General features: G+C 41.2%; 3 protein-coding genes across 3 annotated transcripts in view; all 3 read right to left on the reverse strand.

The window, feature by feature from the left end:
- LOC127659825 (protocadherin alpha-2-like) overlaps window positions 1–26,184 on the reverse strand; it is a 57,181-nt gene that overhangs the window by 23,124 nt on the left and 7,873 nt on the right. The gene's annotated exons all lie outside the window — the stretch shown is intronic.
- On the reverse strand, window positions 11,664–14,117 carry LOC127659593 (protocadherin alpha-8-like). The gene has a single exon (XM_052149477.1). The coding sequence runs from the start codon at window positions 14,037–14,039 to the stop codon at window positions 11,664–11,666; it is 2,376 nt and encodes a 791-aa protein (XP_052005437.1). The 5' UTR covers window positions 14,040–14,117.
- LOC127659592 (protocadherin gamma-A11-like) lies at window positions 15,230–17,611 on the reverse strand. Its single transcript, XM_052149476.1, has one exon. It carries the CDS (start codon window positions 17,609–17,611, stop codon window positions 15,230–15,232), a length of 2,382 nt encoding a protein of 793 aa, XP_052005436.1.

Below are 26,184 nucleotides of genomic sequence, written 5' to 3' on the forward strand. Positions count from 1 at the left end.
GATATGCTCAGAAAAACTAGGATTGTTGTCGTTGATATCTGTTATTTCTACTGCAACGTAGTGGATTTCTAAAGGATTTTCGACTGCAGTTTTCAGGTTTATTAAGCACGCTCCATTGCCGTCGCAGAGCGCCTCTCGGTCTATCTTTTTATCTATGTACAATTCGCCATTGTTCTGATTTACCTGGAAAAATGCGTCTTTAGAACCAGAGACGATACGGAACCGTCTGTCCACCAACGTACTCACGTCAAGTCCCAAATCCTTAGCAATATTCCCCACGACAGATCCCTCTTTCATTTCCTCTGGAACAGTGTATCTAATCTGAGCTGAAACCTGATGTCCGATGCTCAGCAGCAAAGAAAAACACAAAGCAATCCACGAGTACTCCCATATGCGCCTTTGTTCATCCATCGTTAATGATTCCTTTTAAACAGCCTAAAACGAGTCGCAGTTGCGTTCACTTACAAAATGTGTGTGTTCCCTGTAGATCCAACATTCTTTGATAGCATAAAACTGTGGAATATTTCCTTTAATTCCTGTTCTCGTGATGTACTCATAGCTGCTAACGCCGTTTAACTGGACGGAACGGTCATGCGCACCACATATCAATGGGCAGTGCCAACTATCTACTCTATATCCTTGTCTAACACTGACACCACATGGTAAAAAATGAGAAGTCAGTAAATCTGAGCTGTCAGGTACATTTCCAAAACAAAAACTGCAAAATATCGTAAATGATTACCCCCTTAACGTATTTAAACATTTGTGAAAAATGATTTAAACCTTAGTGATGAGAATACTTTAAGAATATCGTGTAAACATTAAAAGTTGTGTCATTCTTTACATCATGCTCACACAAATGTTATTAAACACTTTCAAGCCATTTCAGTAACACGTCAGCGGCAAACCGACATCATCAGAATTCGAAGGAATATTCGTTTCTACCCCGAGTTCAACTTTAAATGATGACGAACATTAAATTAGCATTTATAAATATTATTATTATATAATAATAATAATAATAATAATAATAATAGACACAAAATGAGTGATGCAGGTAATTGAAAAAAAATTAAAACACAGATTTTTTTTTTTTTTTTTTTAAATGCATCTTACCTCTCCAGAATCTCTCCTCCCACGATCTGGTATCACTAGAGTATTCCCATTACTGCCTGGCGCTATAGTAGATCCAATACTCATTCTGGGTCCAACTAACATGTACCGTTTGTCTCCAGATCTGTACTGGATGCTGTGACACAGAGTCCCGTCGTAATTTGCCTCTTGTAAATACTTGGATGAACAGTCTGTAGATTTGGAGCACTGCATTACAATCAACACGATGATACTGATGAGAAAAAGCACTGAAACCGAGCCCAAAGTGAGGATCAAATAAAATGTCACGTGGTTTTCCTCCTCGTCTTTTACTGCGTTTTTCACATCAGAAGCTGCAAAAGCCTCTTTGGGCTCCACAACTTTGACAATCACAGTCGCTGTTGCTGAGAGTGACACGTTCCCATTGTCTTTGACCAGTATGACCAGTTTATGCTGGGCCTCGTCTGTTTCTGTGAATGAGCGAAGGGTCCTTATCTGTCCTGTATAGCGGTCCAAACCAAAGAGACTGTGCTCACTAACTTCCTGCAGTGAAAATAATAACCAGCCGTTGTATCCGATATCTGCGTCATAGGCTCTGACTTTAGTCACCAAATGACCTGCGTTCACATTGCGGGGAATCTCCTCCACCCCCTCAGCAGAACCGTTAGCACTGACCGGATATAAGATCACCGGAACATTGTCGTTCTGATCCAGAATAAACACGTTCACTGTCACGTTACTGCTCAGAGACGGACTTCCAGAGTCTGTAGCGAGCACGTGGAACTGGCCAGTTTTCATGGTTTCAAAATCAAAACTTTTCAGCGCGTGGATAGTTCCCGTGTCAGAATTAACATTCAGAAATGACGCCATATCGCCTTTTGTTCCATCACCTCTAATTATGTGATACGAAATTACAGCATTGTCGTTCATATCTTTATCAAGCGCGCTAACAGAGAAAATAGATGCCCCAGGAGGATTATTTTCAAATAGGAAAAGCTCTAGGGGATTTTGAGGAAACTCTGGACTGTTATCGTTCACATCGGACACCTCGATGCTTAAAGTCTTCACTGAGGACAGAGGGGGCTGTCCTAGATCAGAGGCCGTTATTGTGATATCGTAATTCATAACTAACTCTCTATCTAAAGTCCCTTGCGTCACAAGCGAATACATGTTTTCCTGAAAAGATGGTTTTAACTCAAACGGAGCCCCATCAGGCAGCCTGCACACTATTTTCCCATTAGCACCAGAATCTTTATCCATAACACTAATCAGTGAAATGACAGTTCCCGGTTTAGAGTCCTCAGGGACTAGATTTGAGAGCGATGTGACCTCTATTTCTGGTTTATTATCATTTATGTCAGTAACTTTTATTATAACTCTACAGTTTGTCGTCAGTGGAGACTCTGCGCCATCTGAGGCAGTGACGTCAGCTCTGTATACCTCTGTGTCCTCATAATCAACATCACCTATAACACGAATGTCACCAGTTTTTCTGTCTATTTCAAATGTGTCATACACTTTTCTCTTCAAGTTGTTCACAAACGAATAATGAACTTCTCCGTTCAAACCCAAATCAGCATCAGTGGCATTGACTTGTAATATTAGGCTCCCCACAGGGATATTTTCAGTAATTGTGACCGAGTAAACGTCTTTACTAAACACTGGTCTGTTGTCATTAATATCGAGCACAGTTATTGTAATGTTCATGACGCCTGATCTCGGTGGATTCCCACCGTCAAAGGCTGTTAACACTAACTGGTGCTTACTATGTCGCTCCCTATCAAGGGGTCTCTGCAGTTTAAGAATGGGGATCTTATTGTCCTCTCCGCCATCTCTAATCTCTAATTCAAAATGTTCGTTATGACTCAGTTTATAGATACGAAGAGAGTTTCCTCCGGAATCTGGGTCGCGGGCTGCGAGCAACTGGAAATCAGCCCCGGTTAACGTATTTTCGGCGATCTTCAAATGTTGTTCTTTCTCGGGGAAAACCGGTGCATGATCGTTGATGTCCGTAACCTCAATACCCACATAATGAATTTCGAGAGGATTTTCGATAGCAATTTTGAGATTAACTTGACAAACGTTATTGTCGGCACACAGCTCTTCTCTATCGATTCTATTTTGACTGTATAGAATTCCATTGTTCTGATTTACCTGAAAAGGAGCACCGTTCGATCCAGAAACGATACGAAACCGTCTGTCCACCAAAGTACTCACGTCAAGACCCAAATCCTTAGCGATATTTCCCACAAAAGATCCCTCTTTCACCTCCTCTGGAATAGAGTATCTTATCTGAGCTGAAACCTGCCGTCCGAAGCTCAGTAGAAAACACAGAACAACCCTCCAGGACTCCCATTTGCGCCTTTGTTGTCCGTCTCCCATCGCAAAAATATATCGGCTATATATATTTGTATTTATTTTTCTCACAGCTGAAGAATACACGTAGAGACGTGCATTTCACGTGTCGTATAGAACTGGCTAATCCCAAATAAAGCACTTCTTTGTAGCCACCACAATTATGTCCGTATGCCTTCGTTCTCCACAGCTCGCCCACAATGAGCAATGCCCTCCACGACGTCATCACTTGGATAGCGGAATTTCTAACGCAACTTTAGTGCAGCACTGACACCGAGCGGACTTCAGTGTTTTGCACAGTATAAATACATGTAGAAACATTCAGAGGGTTTTTGGCATCAGTGCCAATTTTACATAGTGCGATTGAAAACTATCCTCGGAAATGTAGACTTCACTTTACTAAGTCCCAGGACGCATTTGTTGGTTCCATCATTTGTCAACTTATTTGTTCAATTACAGCTTATTACTACTACATCAATTACTACTTATTGCAATTGGAGATTTTGTCCACTTTTCTCTCTCTCTCTCTCTCTCTCTCTCTCTCTCTCTCTCTCTCTCTCTCTCTCTCTCTACATCAGTTGGTTGCAATGATGATTACCCTGTCTTGATTGGTTGGTTGGTGAGGAGAGGGAAACAGGATAAATCCTAAGCAGATCTTCACTGCAATGGAACTTCCCTTTTCCCCATCCCAGACAATTGTGTTTGATGTATTGCTGCTACATAGTGTTGAAGTTAACCTTAATCATTGTGTCAATATTGTAAATAGTAAATATTGTAAATACTAGTTAAGTTTGGAAGCTGTAGGGAGGTGGGTGCCATTTTTATTCAACCTTTTAACTTTTCTCCTGATTTGGTTAGTGAGGGAGGGGAAGTTAAAGTTGTTTATTTGCACTTATTCTTTGTTAGGTAAGGTAGTTTTAACTCCCCAACAGATATTTAAGTTTTGTTAATTATTTTGTACTTTGCCCCCTCCTGAAACCGTTTTGACGTCCTTCTCTTTTATTGATAAAATAAATACTTTGTTTTGGATTTTAAACTCAAGTGATCATTGAGTGCTGGGACAGGAGAAGGGGAAACCCAAACCTTATTAATTTTGTTACTCCTCCCCAACCCTAGACTGGGGTGGGATGTAACAACTGCTAAAAGAACAAAATGTTTGCCCTTCGCACATATGAAGCTATTTCAAGTGTTACCTAGAAAAAAGTGGTAACACTTTACAAGAAAGTCCAACTAGTATATTGTTACATTAATATTAACCAAGATTAATTCATAATGTAAATAATATTTGAATTCATGATAGGTTACCTAATGCATTAACAAACGTAAACAAATATAAACTTTTTTGCAGTGTTACCCAACAAAATATACAAAACAAACTGTGTTAAAACAATGCACGTTTGATTATTAAATTAATTCACATAATTCCATATATGATATATAACCCACTGACCCCAAATGGTACAAAAAAGTAAATATACATTATTATAACATCACAGCAAAGCGCAAAAAGGCAGCACAAATCATATAATTTAAAAACTTGTTATATAAAACGTGATTTATTTTCACCAATTGCTTATGCAATATTACTATTACACACAGATTTCAATGGTAAAAACTCAAATGAAAAAGTAATCCGCCAAACTAAAACCAAAGGATCGCTTAAAACGCTTCAGCACCATGGACAGCGACCGATACGAAGCGTTATAAATTCTTCAGCAACGATGGATAAGGTGTTATTTTGTAGTCAGATAAAAACATTAAATACTGTATCTAGCATATGGACCTCTACTTTAAAAATATGCACAGCTCTGAAGACAATGGGCCAAAAAGCTTTTTAGCTCTTACCTCTCCAGAATCTCTCCTGCTCCTGCGATCTGGTATCACAAGAGTATTCCCATTACTGCCCGGGACTATAGTAGATCCAATACTCATTCTGGGTCCAACTAACATGTACCGTTTGTCTCCAGATCTGTACTGGATGCTGTGACACAGAGTCCCGTCGTAATTTGCCTCTTGTAAATACTTGGATGAACAGTCTGTAGATTTGGAGCACTGCATTACAATCAACACGATGATACTGATGAGAAAAAGCACTGAAACCGAGCCCAAAGTGAGGATCAAATAAAATGTCACGTGGTTTTCCTCCTCGTCTTTTACTGCGTTTTTCACATCAGAAGCTGCAAAAGCCTCTTTGGGCTCCACAACTTTGACAATCACAGTCGCTGTTGCTGAGAGTGACACGTTCCCATTGTCTTTGACCAGTATGACCAGTTTATGCTGGGCCTCGTCTGTTTCTGTGAATGAGCGAAGGGTCCTTATCTGTCCTGTATAGCGGTCCAAACCAAAGAGACTGTGCTCACTAACTTCCTGCAGTGAAAATAATAACCAGCCGTTGTATCCGATATCTGCGTCATAGGCTCTGACTTTAGTCACCAAATGACCTGCGTTCACATTGCGGGGAATCTCCTCCACACCCTCAGCAGAACCGTTAGCACTGACCGGATATAAGATCACCGGAACATTGTCGTTCTGATCCAGAATAAACACGTTCACTGTCACGTTACTGCTCAGAGACGGACTTCCAGAGTCTGTAGCGAGCACGTGGAACTGAAACTTTTTTATAGTTTCAAAGTCAAAACTTTTAAGCGCATGAATAACTCCTGTTTCCTGGTTAATATTGAGGAAGGAAGTCATATCACTCTCTGTTCCATTTCCTCTAAGGATCTGATATGAGATCACTGCGTTTTCATTAAGATCCTTGTCTGACGCGCTCACGGAGAGTACCGATGCACCGGGCGTGTTATTTTCCGCTAAATAGAGCTCGAGGGAATTTTTGATAAACTCTGGTTTGTTATCATTTACATCAGCCACCTGCAATGTAAACGTTTTAAAGGAAGAAAGAGCCGGCTGACCCAGATCAGTTGCTTTAATTTTGATTTTATAATCTGAGACAAGTTCTCTATCCAAGCGCTCTTTGGTAATTAAAGAATACATGTTTTCCTGAACAGATGGTTTTAACTCGAACGGAACATTGTCTGAAAGACTACAAACAACTCTACCATTAACACCGGTGTCTTTATCCGATACACTAATCAAAGAGATTACGGTTCCGATTTTGGAATCCTCGGGAATTACGTTAGAAAGTGACGTCACGTCTATCTCGGGATTATTGTCATTCTCGTCCGAGATCTTAATAATGACTCTGCAGTCAGTGGTCATTGGTGGTTGTCCCTTATCCGTTGCCAGGACGGTCAACCTATGTATCTCGTTCTCCTCAAAATCAATTGGTTCTTTGATCTGAATTTCACCAGTGACACTATCGAGGCTAAATATTTCATGCACTTTTCGTCTACTGGTTTTGCCAAGCGTGTAAATAATTTCCCCATTTAAACTCTGATCAGCATCAGTGGCATTAACACGAGCTATGACTGTTCCTACTGCCGTGTTTTCTGGGAGAGTTACAGAATAAACATCTTTACTACACACAGGGCGGTTGTCGTTGGTGTCAAGAACAGTGATGAGAATATTTAAAGTGCCTGACTTCGGGGGGATGCCTCCATCCAATGCAGTTAACACAAGTCTATGCTCTGAATTTTGTTCCCTGTCTAGGGGTTTCTGTAAGACTAAAATAGGATATTTTTCCTCTTCGTCACCGTCTCTCATTTCGAGCTCAAAGTAATTGTCCTTTGCCAGTTTATAGAGCCTAATCGTGTTGCTTCCGATGTCAGGATCTCGTGCAGTTTGGAGTTCAAAACGTGAGCCTGTAACAGTGCTTTCATACATTTCAAAATGCTGTTCTTTCTCGGGGAAATGCGGACTGTGGTCATTCACGTCTGTGATTTCTACTCCGACATAATGTATTTCAAGTGGATTTTCAACGGCGATTTTCAGATTTATCAAGCATGCGCTATTTCCGTCACACGCCTCCTCTCTGTCGATTTTCTTATCAACATACAATTCGCCATTGTTCTGATTTACCTGGAAAAGAGCTTCTTTAGATCCAGAGACGATACGAAACCGCCTGTCCACCAAGGTATTCGCATCAAGACCCAAATCCTTCGCAACATTTCCCACCACGGTTCCCTCTTTTACCTCCTCTGGAATAGAGTATCTTATCTGGGTTGAAACCTGCTGCCCGAAGCCCAGCAGAAACGAGAAACACAAAGCAATCCACCAGTACTCCCATCTGCTCCTTTGTCCTCCGGCTTCCATCGTTACGTATTCCTTTAAAACGGCTTGAGACGAGTTGCGATAATAGACCACTCATGCATAACGGTGTGTTATCATTGTTAACCTACTCGTCATTTGCAAATAACCAATATACATTTGTTCAGCTATTATTACGCCTCTCGTGATGTAGAATGGAGCTCCCATCTCTGTGTAAACGAGCAATACAGTCATGCGCACCACATATCAGTGGGCAGGTCCAAATCTCTACTGCCTATCCTTATGCAACACTGACCCCAAATGGTACAAACAAGTTATTATGAATTATAATTAATATCACATTAGGTGAGCACATTATGGCAGCAGAACACAGATCATTTCTAAACTTTTTTATCTGTAAAACATGGATTTAAAATATTATTTTCACGCATTACCAATGCAAAATGCTTATTATACACAGATTTCAGTGGTATGCATTAAGCAGAAGTACAAGTCACCAACCAATATGAAACGAAAGGACCACTTAAAACATTTCAGCACCATGGACAACGACATTTCCACTTAAAGATAGTAATAATAAGTAACAATAAAAAATTGTCAAGAGAAAGTGCAATATTCAATATTATTTTGTTAGCTCTTACCTCTCCAGAATCTCTCCTGCTCCTGCGATCTGGTATCACTAGAGTATTCCCATTACTGCCCGGGACTATAGTAGATCCAATACTCATTCTGGGTCCAACTAACATGTACCGTTTGTCTCCAGATCTGTACTGGATGCTGTGACACAGAGTCCCGTCGTAATTTGCCTCTTGTAAATACTTGGATGAACAGTCTGTAGATTTGGAGCACTGCATTACAATCAACACGATGATACTGATGAGAAAAAGCACTGAAACCGAGCCCAAAGTGAGGATCAAATAAAATGTCACGTGGTTTTCCTCCTCGTCTTTTACTGCGTTTTTCACATCAGAAGCTGCAAAAGCCTCTTTGGGCTCCACAACTTTGACAATCACAGTCGCTGTTGCTGAGAGTGACACGTTCCCATTGTCTTTGACCAGTATGACCAGTTTATGCTGGGTCTCGTCTGTTTCTGTGAATGAGCGAAGGGTCCTTATCTGTCCTATATAGCGGTCCAAACCAAAGAGACTGTGCTCACTAACTTCCTGCAGTGAAAATAATAACCAGCCGTTGTATCCGATATCTGCGTCATAGGCTCTGACTTTAGTCACCAAATGACCTGCGTTCACATTGCGGGGAATCTCCTCCACACCCTCAGCAGAACCGTTAGCACTGACCGGATATAAGATCACCGGAACATTGTCGTTCTGATCCAGAATAAACACGTTCACTGTCACGTTACTGCTCAGAGACGGACTTCCAGAGTCTGAAGCGAGCACATAGAATTGAAACTTTTTGGCAGTTTCAAAGTCAAAACTTTTGAGCGCACTAATTACACCCGTTTCTGAATTAATGTTCAGGGATGAAGCCATATCATTCGGTGACCCGTCACCTCTAATTACATAATATGATATTAAAGCATTATCATTCATGTCTTTGTCAAATGCAGTTACGGATAATATAGGGGCACCTGGGACGTTGTTTTCCATCAGATAGAGTTCGAGGGGATTTTGAGTAAAATCAGGACTATTGTCATTAACATCCGACACCTGTACGGTTAGTGCTTTTAACGAGGTTAGAGGAGGCTGACCTAGGTCTGTTGCCATTATTGTGATCTCATATTGAGACATCGCTTCTCTGTCTAAAAGTGTTTTGGTTACCAAGGAATACATATTGTCTTGAACAGACGGTTTAAGTTCAAATGGCACATTAGAAGACAAAGTGCACACAACTTTGCCATTTGCACCGGAGTCTTTATCTGAAACACTAATAAGCGAAATAACAGTTCCAGGTTTTGCATCTTCAGCAATAACATTAGAAAGTGATGTAATCTCTATTTCAGGGGTGTTGTCGTTCACATCTAAGATATTCACTACAACTCTGCAGTCTACTGTATTTGGTGGGGTTCCCTTATCAGAGGCGAACACATCTAGGCCGTAAACTTCGGCATTTTCAAAATCAATTGGACTTTTAACTCGAATTTCTCCAGAAACACTGTCCAACACAAAAAAGTCATTAACTTTACTATTTATATTGCCGCCAAGGGTATAATTCACTTCACCGTTTAAACCCTCATCAATGTCAGTGGCGTTAACCTTTGCCACAGTGGTGCCAATTGGTACGTTTTCTTGTAAGTTAACAGTGTAAACCTCTTGACTAAATACAGGGCGATTGTCATTGATATCGAGAACCGTGACGGTTATATTTAATATCCCTGACTTGGGTGGACTCCCACCGTCAATGGCTGTTAATATTAAGCTATGTTCAGCCCGATTTTCTCTATCCAGTGGCCTCCGTAAGAGCAAAAAGGGACTTTTTTCATTGACCCTGTCTCTTACTTCCAAGTCAAAATGTTCGTTTTGGCTCAGCTTATATGATCGCACAGAATTCACACCAATATCGGGATCGCGCGCAGCTTGTAACTGGAAGCGCGCTCCTAGCTGTGTGTTTTCTGCCATTACGACTCTTTGTTTTTCTTCTGGAAATCGAGGAGAGTGATCGTTCACATCCGTAATCTCAACTGCAACATAATGGACCTCTAAAGGCTCTTCAACGACCGTCTTAATGTTCACAACACAGGCCGTATTTCCGTCACATAGCTCCTCTCTGTCGATTCGCTTATGTACATATAAAATGCCATTGTTCGAATTTACCTTAAAAAGCGAGTCCTCAGATCCAGAAACGATACGAAACCGTCTGTCCACTAATGCGTTGACATCAAGACCCAAATCCTTCGCAATATTTCCCACAACAGATCCCTCTTTGACCTCCTCTGAAATGGAGTATCTTATTTGGGCTGAAACCTGCTGTCCGAGGCACAAACACAGAGCAATCCACCAGTACTCACATCTGCGCCTTTGTTCCTCGGGTCCCATATTAAACGATGCACCAATGTAGTTTTTTCTTGCAAAATGTCAAGTTTGACTTCAAGGCACGAGTTTAAGCTTGCATATCTGGCGAAATTATCTTATAAAGAACGAAACATACGGATCCGTTATTTTAGGACGCAAGCTCTCGTGATAGCCGTTCGGTGCAAACCCTGTACAGAAAAAGAAAAACAGACCTGCGCATTGTGTACCGATGGGCAGCACAAAATCTCATTTCACCCTATGTTACACTGACACCGTCTGGTACGAAGTGATACTAATTATCTCTCTCTCTCTCTATCTCTCTCTCTCTCTCTCTCTCTCTCTCTCTCTCTTTAGATGTGCAACAACAGCTTGCAAAAACTCTTCAAAACTTCAACAACTGCTTAGACTTCACACTATGTAGCCTATAAAAGTCAAGTCGTTTTTATTTGTATTGCGATTTTCACAACACACTGCTTTAAAGCAGCTTTATGGAAAGTCATACTGCGATGCCCTAAAAGTCCCTATTACGCAGTTGAAAATCATAACTCAAAATGTTATGTCTTTAAGCCCCCATTGAACAAAATCCATAAGATGTTGGATGTTTGGTAGTGGAGGAAGAATAAATTAAAATAAAAAACATTGGGGAAAAACAGGCTCAGCTAGGGAAGCCAGTTTCCCTCTAGCTATACAGCGTGGACATAATGGCAGTATTGGTATGCTATGTATTATACAAGTTACACTGCAGTAAACAGTAGAGTTTTTGATAGGCAATGTTTTAAAAAATAGTTTTTAAAAAAAAATGAAAAAATGAGAGGATGGTAAATGAATAACAATAACTGCAAGAGAAAATTTGAGTTTTCAGAACCACAGACAGTACCACACAGCAAACGCATTATACACTTTAGCCCTCCAATGCAAACTCCATTCCAAGCATGTCAGTTTCCAAGTCAGTTCGAGCAAAACGGTATATATATATATATATATATATATATATATTTAAAAACACGCACGTGCGCACTCACAACACTCTTAAAATCAAGTTATAAGCTGCAAATGTTCAAATGTATACAATCTGCTTAGTCAAAGGGCTCTTACCTCTCCAGAATCTCTCCTGCTCCTGCGATCTGGTATCACTAGAGTGTTTCTATTACTGCCTGGTGCTATAGTAGATCCAATACTCATTCTGGGTCCAACTAACATGTACCGTTTGTCTCCAGATCTGTACTGGATGCTGTGACACAGAGTCCCGTCGTAATTTGCCTCTTGTAAATACTTGGATGAACAGTCTGTAGATTTGGAGCACTGCATTACAATCAACACGATGATACTGATGAGAAAAAGCACTGAAACCGAGCCCAAAGTGAGGATCAAATAAAATGTCACGTGGTTTTCCTCCTCGTCTTTTACTGCGTTTTTCACATCAGAAGCTGCAAAAGCCTCTTTGGGCTCCACAACTTTGACAATCACAGTCGCTGTTGCTGAGAGTGACACGTTCCCATTGTCTTTGACCAGTATGACCAGTTTATGCTGGGCCTCGTCTGTTTCTGTGAATGAGCGAAGGGTCCTTATCTGTCCTGTATAGCGGTCCAAACCAAAGAGACTGTGCTCACTAACTTCCTGCAGTGAAAATAATAACCAGCCGTTGTATCCGATATCTGCGTCATAGGCTCTGACTTTAGTCACCAAATGACCTGCGTTCACATTGCGGGGAATCTCCTCCACCCCCTCAGCAGAACCGTTAGCACTGACCGGATATAAGATCACCGGAACATTGTCGTTCTGATCCAGAATAAACACGTTCACTGTCACGTTACTGCTCAGAGACGGACTTCCAGAGTCTGTAGCGAGCACGTGGAACTGAAACCTTTTGGCAGTTTCAAAGTCAAAACTTTTGAGCGCACTAATTACACCCGTTTCTGAATTAACATTCAAGAAAGACGACATATCATCATGTGTTCCATCACCTCTAATTATGTGATATGATATCACGGCGTTTTCAGCTGTGTCCCTATCAGAGGCGCTCACTGAGATTATTGACGAACCTGCAGCATTATTTTCCATTATGTAAAGCTCTAGAGGATTTATTGCAAATTCCGGGGCGTTGTCATTCACATCAGAAATCTGCACGCTTAGAGTTGTCAGTGACGTCAAAGACGGCTGTCCTAAGTCAGAAACTGTTATTTTAATATCATACTGTGAATCACTTTCTCTATCTAAGCGACCATGTGTTACTAAAGAGTACATGTTGTCTTTGAAGGAAGGCTTTAACTCAAAGGGGACATTTTTGTTTAACTGACAAATCACTTTACCGTTAATACCGGCGTCTTTATCAATCACACTGATCAGCGAAATTACCGTTCCGGGCTTTGAATCTTCTGGGATGTCCTTGGAAAGTGACGTAATCTCGATCTCTGGCTTGTTGTCATTGACGTCAATAATCTTAATATTAACTCTGCAGTTTGCAGACATTGGCGGATGCCCCTTATCGGACGCCTGAATATCGAGTTTATAAACTTCGGTTTCTTCAAAATCCACTTCCCCCTTCACACGCACTTCACCCGTAATCTTATCGAGTTCAAAGACCTCATGCACTTTGCTGTTTAACGTTGCAAAGCTGTATTCGATATCACTGTTTGATCCCTCATCCTTATCAGTTGCATTTACTTGAATCACAACAGTGCCAACAATCGAGTTCTCACGCAATGTCACAGAATATGTCTCTCGGCTAAATACAGGGCGATTATCGTTTATATCGAGAACGGTAACTGTTATATTAAGAGTCCCAGATCTCGGAGGAGTCCCTCCGTCAACTGCTGTTAAAAGCAGCTTGTATGTCGTCGTTATCTCCCTGTCAATAGCTTTTTTCAATACTAAAAAAGGCATCTTATCCTCATCACTCTCTCGAACCCTAATTTCAAAATGATCATTAGGACTTAATTTATAAAAGCGGACCGAATTCGCTCCCGAATCGGGATCTCTGGCAGCCTGTAACTGATAATCAGCACCAGGCAGCGTATTTTCAGAAATGTTCAGCCTTTGCTCTTTATCAGAAAAGCTTGGAGAGTGATCATTTATATCCGTTATTTCTATCTCTACATAATGTATCTCTAGAGGGGTTTCAACGACGGTTTTTAAGTTTACCATGCAGACACCACTGCCAACACATAAAGTCTCCCTGTCGATTTTCTTACGAACGTACAAAACGCCATTTTCCTGATTTATCCGAAACAGCTCCTCTTTAGATCCCGACACGATTCGAAACTGTCTGTCCACCAAGCTACTTACTTCAAGACCCAAATCCTTTGCAATATTCCCCACAGTGGATCCTTCTTTCAGTTCTTCGGGAATAGAGTATCTTATCTGAGCTGAAGCCTGCTGTCCGAAGCACAGAAAACAAGAAAAACACAGAGCCACCCAGCAATGCTCCCATCTCTGCCTTTGTCCTCCTGCTTCCATTGCGAACGATCACCACACGGTTATTCCAGCGGTAAAAATTAATATCCAGTTTCCATGGTTACTATATGCCGAAGTAGAATGTTTACGTTAAATGCATCGTGAGAAAATTTGGAAAAATGAATCAATCTGAACCATCACTATGGCATAAATGTGTTACTGTTCACGCATTGTGAGCCTGCCCCGTGCATGTGGGGAACAATACAGCTCTATTCGCGTCATCATCATTGGGCAGGACTCAATGTCATGGAGGAAAAAAACATCCAATAGAGCAACACTGACATCAAGCGGTTTAAAACAAGCGACAGTTGTTTTTAATGCATCTGTCAGTCGTGAAAAAATGACAGAAAAGATGTGAGCTGCCTTCAAGTGCACCAGGGAAGCTCCTATACGTTCGAGTCGGGCATTCATTAATAGGCAAGAAGCCAAATTAAACAAACACGCAATGAACGATGGCAAAAACTCTTTTATTGTCTGTTGTACTAGTGAATGAGCATAATTGGATACACTTGGTTTACACGACTTGTATGAGTTCTTAATGGTCTAACAAATGAATTAGCATCAAATAAACCACACTGGGTGTGTCATGTTAACATATTTAACATAATAGCCTCTATTATTAAAAAGCATATCAATGCTAGATCGATGCTTTATTTCATATTTCATTTCGAACCAGCCCTTCAACTCTGTTATCAACTAGAATTCCGAGTTTCCCTATTTTATGTGCAACTTCCCTTAATCATGTTTACAATTCATAAATATGGGCCAACTCCACTTGAAGGCCACATTAAAGTCAGTGATGACGTAAATCTACATTTTGTACCTGAAAAGCATTCACAACAAACCTTTAAGCATTTTGTGTGTGATTTTAACACCCATTCTCGGGGAAATGTAACTGATTTCAGCACCAAACCAGCGGACAGCTCCCTGCGTGTTCTGACTTACTACACAAGCAGAACATCATAAGTTTTCAGAACCACAGACAGTACCACACAGCAAACGCATTATACACTTTAGGCCTCCAATGCAAACTCCATTCCAAGCATGTCAGTTTCCAAGTCAGTTCGAGCAAAACGGTATATATATATATATATATATATATATATATATTAAAAACACGCACGTGCGCACTCACAACACTCTTAAAATCAAGTTATAAGCTGCAAATGTTCAAATGTATAAAATCTGCTTATTCAAAGGGCTCTTACCTCTCCAGAATCTCTCCTGCTCCTGCGATCTGGTATCACTAGAGTATTCCCATTACTGCCCGGGACTATAGTAGATCCAATACTCATTCTGGGTCCAACTAACATGTACCGTTTGTCTCCAGATCTGTACTGGATGCTGTGACACAGAGTCCCGTCGTAATTTGCCTCTTGTAAATACTTGGATGAACAGTCTGTAGATTTGGAGCACTGCATTACAATCAACACGATGATACTGATGAGAAAAAGCACTGAAACCGAGCCCAAAGTGAGGATCAAATAAAATGTCACGTGGTTTTCCTCCTCGTCTTTTACTGCGTTTTTCACATCAGAAGCTGCAAAAGCCTCTTTGGGCTCCACAACTTTGACAATCACAGTCGCTGTTGCTGAGAGTGACACGTTCCCATTGTCTTTGACCAGTATGACCAGTTTATGCTGGGCCTCGTCTGTTTCTGTGAATGAGCGAAGGGTCCTTATCTGTCCTGTATAGCGGTCCAAACCAAAGAGACTGTGCTCACTAACTTCCTGCAGTGAAAATAATAACCAGCCGTTGTATCCGATATCTGCGTCATAGGCTCTGACTTTAGTCACCAAATGACCTGCGTTCACATTGCGGGGAATCTCCTCCACCCCCTCAGCAGAACCGTTAGCACTGACCGGATATAAGATGACCGGAACATTGTCGTTCTGATCCAGAATAAACACGTTCACTGTCACGTTACTGCTCAGAGACGGACTTCCAGAGTCTGTAGCGAGCACGTGAAACTGAAACTTTTTTACAATTTCAAAGTCAAAACTTTTGAGCGCACTAATTACGCCCGTTTCCGAGTTAATATTGAGAAACGAAGCCATGTCACCTTGTGTTGGATCGCCTCTCATAATGTGATATGCAACAATTGCATTTTCATTTTTGTCTTTGTCTGTGGCGCTCACAGATAATATGGACTCCCCAGGTCGATTATTTTCATATAGGTAAACCTCAAGAGGGCTGCTTGGAAATTGCGGTGCATTATCATTAACATCGGACACCTCTATGTTTAGAGGTTTTGACGCTGAAAGAGCTGGACCACCCAAATCAGTTGCCGTTATTGTGATGTCATAATGTGACGCAACCTCCCGGTCTAAACTCTCTTTGGTTACTAGAGAATACATGTTTTGCTGGATATATGGCTTCAATTCAAACGGTACGTCCCCTGACAAGCTAACGACAACTTTACCGTTTATCCCGGAATCTTTGTCTGTTATGCTAATTAGAGAAATGACAGTACCGGGTTTTGCGTCTTCAGAAATAATATTAGAAAGCGACGTTACTTCGATCTCGGGTTCGTTATCATTGACATCTATAATCTTAATGATAACTCTGCAGTCAGTGTTCATTGGAGGGCGTCCCTTATCAGATGCCTTTATATTCAGACTATAAATGTCATGATCTTCAAAATCAATTTGGCCTTTGACACGTATTTCTCCTGTAACCCTGTCCAGCTCAAAAATATCATGCACTTTACGCTGCACATTTCTCCCGTAAGTATACTCAACATCTCCATTAACGCCCTCATCTGGGTCAGTCGCATTTACAAATGTAACCGTAACCCCGGGAGATGCGTTCTCGTTTAATGTAATAGTGTATGTGTCTCGGTTGCATATTGGAGGGTTGTCGTTTACATCGAGGACCGTGACTGTTATATTTAGAGTGCCTGACTTTGGTGGATTTCCACCATCTATGGCGGTCAGAGTTAAAACATGTTTCTCCTGACTCTCCCTGTCTAAGGGGTTCTGTAAGAGCAGAAAAGGGCTTTTATCCCCGTATTCACCGTCCCTTATCTCTATGTCAAAATGGTCATTTTGCGCAAGCCGATAAGACCGAATAGAATTAATGCCAACATCCAAATCTCTTGCGGTTGGGAGATCAAAACGAGTGCCTTTTATAGTGTTTTCTGCGATTTCAATTTGTAGTTCTTTCTCGGGGAATGAAGGGGAATGGTCGTTTACATCTGTTATCTCAACCTCAACATAATGAACTTCTAATGGATTTTCAACCGCAATCTTCAGGTTTAGCAAACATGCGGCATTGCCATCACAGATCTCCTCCCGATCGATTTTCTTATGAACATACAAGAAGCCATTGTTCTGATTTACCTGGAAAAGGGAGTCCTTAGAACCTGAAACAATACGGAACCGTCTGTGTCCTAACGAACCGATATCAAGACCGAGATCCTTCGCAATATTTCCCACAAGGTATCCATCCTTCACCTCCTCCGGAATGGAGTATCTAATCTGAGCTGAAACCGGCTGCTTAAAGCCCAGCAGAAAAGACAAACACAAAGCAATCCACCAGTACTCCCATCTGCGCCTTTGTCCCCCGTCTTTCATCACGAGCGATCACAGAATAGTATTCCAGAATTAGACATAAATCATCTGTGAGTAGACACAACAGGAATAAACGCGCAGATTCTGCATTGAGGTAAATAGTTAAAAATATGTGCTATATCGTATCGTCAGCCCACCGTACCACTGTATTTGTCTTCGGTTCACATCGGTCCCTCAGATGTGAAGAACAATACAGCACTGCGCACGTCATCATCAGGGGCCGGGCAAATCTCTCTAACATATCCTTGAGCAATACTGACATCAAGTGGTCTACTGTACATTTCATAAAACACATATTTTAAATGTAATGACGAACGTTGAAGACTTCAGCAGCTCTACAGGTGCACAGACTAAAATGATGCATTGTAAGAAGTGCATACTTGGCAAAAAACGATATGGTCAGCCTTCACTAGAGTCACTATTATAATCTTGAATATCATCATATCTTAGAACAAAGAAGGCAAAGTACAAGCACAACAAGGACATACATATAATAACGCAAAACGCGAGGACTTATATACTGCAAATGTATTATATTATACTGTATATTAAGATAAGGCAAAAAAAAAAAAAAAAAAAGAAAGTGAAATTATGAGTCACTGATGTCAATGCTGAAGTTTTAAATTATTTCTTACCTCTCCAGAATCTCTCCTGCTCCTGCGATCTGGTATCACTAGAGTATTCCCATTACTGCCCGGGACTATAGTGGATCCAATACTCATTCTGGGTCCAACTAACATGTACCGTTTGTCTCCAGATCTGTACTGGATGCTGTGACACAGAGTCCCGTCGTAATTTGCCTCTTGTAAATACTTGGATGAACAGTCTGTAGATTTGGAGCACTGCATTACAATCAACACGATGATACTGATGAGAAAAAGCACTGAAACCGAGCCCAAAGTGAGGATCAAATAAAATGTCACGTGGTTTTCCTCCTCGTCTTTTACTGCGTTTTTCACATCAGAAGCTGCAAAAGCCTCTTTGGGCTCCACAACTTTGACAATCACAGTCGCTGTTGCTGAGAGTGACACGTTCCCATTGTCTTTGACCAGTATGACCAGTTTATGCTGGGCCTCGTCTGTTTCTGTGAATGAGCGAAGGGTCCTTATCTGTCCTGTATAGCGGTCCAAACCAAAGAGACTGTGCTCACTAACTTCCTGCAGTGAAAATAATAACCAGCCGTTGTATCCGATATCTGCGTCATAGGCTCTGACTTTAGTCACCAAATGACCTGCGTTCACATTACGGGGAATCTCCTCCACACCCTCAGCAGAACCGTTAGCACTGACCGGATATAAGATCACCGGAACATTGTCGTTCTGATCCAGAATAAACACGTTCACTGTCACGTTACTGCTCAGAGACGGACTTCCAGAGTCTGTAGCGAGCACGTGGAACTGAAACTTTTTTACAGTTTCAAAGTCAAAACTTTTTAAAGCGTAAATAACTCCCGTTTCAGAGTTAATGTTCAGTAATGAAGCCATATCACTTTGTGCACTTTCTCCTCTCACAATAGCATAAGTAAGCATTGCGTTTTCAGCTAAATCTTTATCGGAGGCACTCACAGAAAATATAGAAGCACCAGGCGCGTTATTTTCTACCAAATATAATTCAAGCGGGTTTTGAGGAAACATTGGGCTGTTATCATTAACATCTGAAACATGCACACTTAGTGATTTAATGGCGGATAAAGGAGGCTGTCCTAAGTCAGTAACTCTTATTGTGATGTCATAATGGGACTGAAGTTCTCGGTCTAGTTTCCCCTTCGTGACCAGGGAATAAATGTTATCTTGAAATGATGGCTTCAGCTCAAAAGGAACATCATCAGAGAGAGTTGGTACTACTTTGCCATTAATACCAGAATCCTTGTCGCTAATGCTTATCAGTGAAATGACAGTCCCAGGTTTAGAATCTTCAGAAACAACACTGGAAAGCGACGTTACGTCTATTTCAGGGTCATTATCATTTATGTCGATTATATTGATAGTAACGACAGATTCAACGATCCATGGAGGTTGTCCTTTATCTGATGCCTGCACGTCTAATTTGTACACCTCTGTTTCCTCAAAGTCCAGTTGACTTTTTATACGAATTTCTCCTGTGAGACTATCCAGTTTAAACAGATCGTAGACTTTGCGCTTCAGATTTCGTCCTAACGCGTATTCTACAACGCCATTTGAACCTTCGTCCAAGTCAGTTGCGTTAAGCTTGACCAGGACTGTTCCGATCGCAGCATTTTCTCTTACCGAGACAGAATAGGCGTCTTGACTGAACACAGGTCGATTATCATTAATATCAAGAACTGTGATAATGATGCTAAGAGTGCCTGATCTTGGTGGATTTCCGCCATCGACCGCAGTCAATATTAATCTATGCTCTGCTGTGTTTTCACGGTCCAGTCCTTTCTTTAAAACTAAAAGCGGTATTTTCTCCTCATCTCTGTCCTTTGTCTCAACATCGAAATGCTCGTTCTGACTCAGTTTATATGACCGGACATTATTCGCTCTTGTATCAGCATCTCGAGCAGGCAGTATTTGGAAACGTGTCCCTGTGGGTGTGTGTTCCGCAATATCGAAATGCTGCTCCTCTTCTGTAAATGTGGGGGAATTATCATTAACATCAGTTACCTCTACTCCGACGTAATGTATTTCCAAAGGCTCTTCCACTACCATTTTTAGGTTAATCAAGCATGGGCCATTTCCATCACAAATCTCCTCTCTGTCAATTTTCCTATGAACAGACAAGACGCCATTGTTTTGATTTACCTGTAAAAGGGCGTCATTTGATCCAGAGACAATTCGGAACCTTCTGGTACCTAAAGTGCTGATGTCAAGACCCAAATCCTTAGCAATATTTCCTACAGCGTATCCTTCCTTCAATTCCTCTGGAATAGAGTATCGTATCTGAGCTGAAACCTCCTGCCCGAAGCTCAACAGCAAAGAGAAACACAGACAAATCCACCAGTACCCCCATCTGCGCCTTTGTCCTCCGCCTTTCATGATGAACGATTGCAAAGCGATTGTTCCAAGGCCAGAAATGTATCTTCGACGATTACAAACAACAGTATAATTTGTAATAAATATGCATCATGCATTAGTGTAAATAAACCTTTTTACACTGCGAACAGAGCGCATCATTTTATGCCGCCACAGTTCGCACCTTCTCCTCGGATATATGAACAATACAAGCTTACGCGTCATCATTATGGGCAGGACATAAAACCCTCAAGCGAAATATAGAGCAACACTGACATCGAGTGGAGCATTCATTCATGTATTCATTCATTAATTCACTCATTTACTTGATTCTTTCTTAATTTCTTTCTTTTTCAGAATTGGACCAAGTGCTTCAAGGAAGTGTAATGACATGTGATTGTAATAGCTGGAGTTCTGAATAGCAATTTTAAGAAATGATTTGGTGTTTGATGCCTGCGTATGTGTAATGTTGTCAAAAAATAAATAAATATAAAAAAACAATTAATAATAATCAGCATCGAAGCATCAGACAGCTCCTATCTCTATATCTTAATACCCAGCATATACAATGTAATGTATTTTGTTATAAGGTCACAACAACTGTATATGAATAAAAGTGCAATAATGATAATAATTTCGCAAAAGTTTGAGAGTTAAAATGCACCTTACCTCTCCAGAATCTCTCCTGCGATCTGGTATCACTAGAGTGTTTCTATTGCTTCCTGGCGCTATAGTAGATCCAACACTCATTCTGGGTCCAACTAACATGTACCGTTTGTCTCCAGATCTGTACTGGATGCTGTGACACAGAGTCCCGTCGTAATTTGCCTCTTGTAAATACTTGGATGAACAGTCTGTAGATTTGGAGCACTGCATTACAATCAACACGATGATACTGATGAGAAAAAGCACTGAAACCGAGCCCAAAGTGAGGATCAAATAAAATGTCACGTGGTTTTCCTCCTCGTCTTTTACTGCGTTTTTCACATCAGAAGCTGCAAAAGCCTCTTTGGGCTCCACAACTTTGACAATCACAGTCGCTGTTGCTGAGAGTGACACGTTCCCATTGTCTTTGACCAGTATGACCAGTTTATGCTGGGCCTCGTCTGTTTCTGTGAATGAGCGAAGGGTCCTTATCTGTCCTGTATAGCGGTCCAAACCAAAGAGACTGTGCTCACTAACTTCCTGCAGTGAAAATAATAACCAGCCGTTGTATCCGATATCTGCGTCATAGGCTCTGACTTTAGTCACCAAATGACCTGCGTTCACATTGCGGGGAATCTCCTCCACACCCTCAGCAGAACCGTTAGCACTGACCGGATATAAGATCACCGGAACATTGTCGTTCTGATCCAGAATAAACACGTTCACTGTCACGTTACTGCTCAGAGACGGACTTCCAGAGTCTGTAGCGAGCACGTGAAACTGAAACTTTTTTACAATTTCAAAGTCAAAACTTTTGAGCGCACTAATTACGCCCGTTTCCGAGTTAATATTGAGAAACGAAGCCATGTCACCTTGTGTTGGATCGCCTCTCATAATGTGATATGCAACAATTGCATTTTCATTTTTGTCTTTGTCTGTGGCGCTCACAGATAATATGGACTCCCCAGGTCGATTATTTTCATATAGGTAAACCTCAAGAGGGCTGCTTGGAAATTGCGGTGCATTATCATTAACATCGGACACCTCTATGTTTAGAGGTTTTGACGCTGAAAGAGCTGGACCACCCAAATCAGTTGCCGTTATTGTGATGTCATAATGTGACGCAACCTCCCGGTCTAAACTCTCTTTGGTTACTAGAGAATACATGTTTTGCTGGATATATGGCTTCAATTCAAACGGTACGTCCCTGACAAGCTAACGACAACTTTACCGTTTATCCCGGAATCTTTGTCTGTTATGCTAATTAGAGAAATGACAGTACCGGGTTTTGCGTCTTCAGAAATAATATTAGAAAGCGACGTTACTTCGATCTCGGGTTCGTTATCATTGACATCTATAATCTTAATGATAACTCTGCAGTCAGTGTTCATTGGAGGGCGTCCCTTATCAGATGCCTTTATATTCAGACTATAAATGTCATGATCTTCAAAATCAATTTGGCCTTTGACACGTATTTCTCCTGTAACCCTGTCCAGCTCAAAAATATCATGCACTTTACGCTGCACATTTCTCCCGTAAGTATACTCAACATCTCCATTAACGCCCTCATCTGGGTCAGTCGCATTTACAAATGTAACCGTAACCCCGGGAGATGCGTTCTCGTTTAATGTAATAGTGTATGTGTCTCGGTTGCATATTGGAGGGTTGTCGTTTACATCGAGGACCGTGACTGTTATATTTAGAGTGCCTGACTTTGGTGGATTTCCACCATCTATGGCGGTCAGAGTTAAAACATGTTTCTCCTGACTCTCCCTGTCTAAGGGGTTCTGTAAGAGCAGAAAAGGGCTTTTATCCCCGTATTCACCGTCCCTTATCTCTATGTCAAAATGGTCATTTTGCGCAAGCCGATAAGACCGAATAGAATTAATGCCAACATCCAAATCTCTTGCGGTTGGGAGATCAAAACGAGTGCCTTTTATAGTGTTTTCTGCGATTTCAATTTGTAGTTCTTTCTCGGGGAATGAAGGGGAATGGTCGTTTACATCTGTTATCTCAACCTCAACATAATGAACTTCTAATGGATTTTCAACCGCAATCTTCAGGTTTAGCAAACATGCGGCATTGCCATCACAGATCTCCTCCCGATCGATTTTCTTATGAACATACAAGAAGCCATTGTTCTGATTTACCTGGAAAAGGGAGTCCTTAGAACCTGAAACAATACGGAACCGTCTGTGTCCTAACGAACCGATATCAAGACCGAGATCCTTCGCAATATTTCCCACAAGGTATCCATCCTTCACCTCCTCCGGAATGGAGTATCTAATCTGAGCTGAAACCGGCTGCTTAAAGCCCAGCAGAAAAGACAAACACAAAGTAATCCACCAGTACTCCCATCTGCGCCTTTGTCCCCCGTCTTTCATCACGAGCGATCACAGAATAGTATTCCAGAATTAGACATAAATCATCTGTGAGTAGACACAACAGGAATAAACGCGCAGATTCTGCATTGAGGTAAATAGTTAAAAATATGTGCTATATCGTATCGTCAGCCCACTGTACCACTGTATTTGTCTTCGGTTCACATCGGTCCCTCAGATGTGAAGAACAATACAGCACTGCGCACGTCATCATCAGGGGCCGGGCAAATCTCTCTAACATATCCTTGAGCAATACTGACATCAAGTGGTCTACTGTACATTTCATAAAACACATATTTTAAATGTAATGACGAACGTTGAAGACTTCAGCAGCTCTACAGGTGCACAGACTAAAATGATGCATTGTAAGAAGTGCATACTTGGCAAAAAACGATATGGTCAGCCTTCACTAGAGTCACTATTATAATCTTGAATATCATCATATCTTAGAACAAAGAAGGCAAAGTACAAGCACAACAAGGACATACATATAATAACGCAAAACGCGAGGACTTATATACTGCAAATGTATTATATTATACTGTATATTAAGATAAGGCAAAAAAAAAAAAAAAAAAAAAAAAGAAAGTGAAATTATGAGTCACTGATGTCAATGCTGAAGTTTTAAATTAATTCTTACCTCTCCAGAATCTCTCCTGCTCCTGCGATCTGGTATCACAAGAGTATTCCCATTACTGCCCGGGACTATAGTAGATCCAACACTCATTCTGGGTCCAACTAACATGTACCGTTTGTCTCCAGATCTGTACTGGATGCTGTGACACAGAGTCCCGTCGTAATTTGCCTCTTGTAAATACTTGGATGAACAGTCTGTAGATTTGGAGCACTGCATTACAATCAACACGATGATACTGATGAGAAAAAGCACTGAAACCGAGCCCAAAGTGAGGATCAAATAAAATGTCACGTGGTTTTCCTCCTCGTCTTTTACTGCGTTTTTCACATCAGAAGCTGCAAAAGCCTCTTTGGGCTCCACAACTTTGACAATCACAGTCGCTGTTGCTGAGAGTGACACGTTCCCATTGTCTTTGACCAGTATGACCAGTTTATGCTGGGCCTCGTCTGTTTCTGTGAATGAGCGAAGGGTCCTTATCTGTCCTGTATAGCGGTCCAAACCAAAGAGACTGTGCTCACTAACTTCCTGCAGTGAAAATAATAACCAGCCGTTGTATCCGATATCTGCGTCATAGGCTCTGACTTTAGTCACCAAATGACCTGCGTTCACATTGCGGGGAATCTCCTCCACACCCTCAGCAGAACCGTTAGCACTGACCGGATATAAGATCACCGGAACATTGTCGTTCTGATCCAGAATAAACACGTTCACTGTCACGTTACTGCTCAGAGACGGACTTCCAGAGTCTGAAGCAACAACTTGAAACTGGAATGTTTTGGCCGTTTCAAAATCAAAACTTCTCAGTGCATAAATATTTCCAGTGTCCGAATTAATGTTTAGAAAAGATGTTACATCACCTTGATTTAGGTTATATATTATTGCCGCATTTTCGTTGGAATCTTTGTCAAAGGCAGTGATGGAGAATATGGAAGCTCCAGGTGCATTGTTTTCAGGTAAATAGAGCTCAAATGAAGTCTGAGAAAACTCTGGGAAGTTGTCATTCACATCAGAGACCTGTATGTGTAATGTTTTAGATGATGACAGAGGTGGACGTCCCATGTCAGTGGCCGTTATAGTGATTTCATACCCTGACGTCACTTCTCTATCTAAACGCCCCTTTGTCACTAAGGAGTAAATGTTTTCTTTAAATGATGATTTCAGCTCAAAGGGTATATTTTGGGATAGTGTACAGATTACTTTTCCATTGACGCCGGAGTCCTTATCTGAAACACCGATTAACGCTATGGCTGTCCCAGGATTTACATTTTCAGACACGACACTGGAGAGTGATGTTATGTCAATTTCAGGAGAGTTGTCATTAACATCTATAACTTTAATACTGAGTTCTACTTCTGCGACAAGAGAAGGCAGACCTTTATCTGAGGCCTGTACGTCCAATTTAAAGACATCGGTTTCCTCAAAATCTACATTCCCTTTCACTTTTAAGTCACCTGTGATCTTGTCAAGCGTAAAGAGGTCGTTGATTTTCCCATCCACGTTTTCTCCAAACGAGTACTCAATTTCGCCATTCATTCCATCGTCTAAATCGGTTGCGTTAATTGTAATTATGACGGTCCCTAAAGGAGCATTTTCCCTGAGTGTTGCGGAGTACGATTCCCGACTGAAGACGGGCCGATTATCATTGATATCTGCCACAATAACGGTGATGTTAATAGTCCCTGATTTCGGTGGGTTTCCACCATCTGTAGCTGTCAGACTGAGTCTATGTTTGCTCTGTCTTTCCCTGTCCAGCGCTTTCTTTAAAACTAAAAACGGTATTTTTGTATCATGCCTTTCCCGAACGTCGATATCAAATAGTTCATTCGGACTTAATTTATAGTTTCGAACCGTGTTCATCCCCAAATCAGGGTCTCGGGCAGTCTGGACTTGAAAACGTGTTCCCAACACTGTATGTTCAGCTATTTCAAATTGCTGCTC

This window comes from Xyrauchen texanus, chromosome 19, assembly GCF_025860055.1.
Source record: "Xyrauchen texanus isolate HMW12.3.18 chromosome 19, RBS_HiC_50CHRs, whole genome shotgun sequence".
In the NCBI taxonomy this organism is placed as follows: Eukaryota; Metazoa; Chordata; class Actinopteri; order Cypriniformes; family Catostomidae; genus Xyrauchen; species Xyrauchen texanus.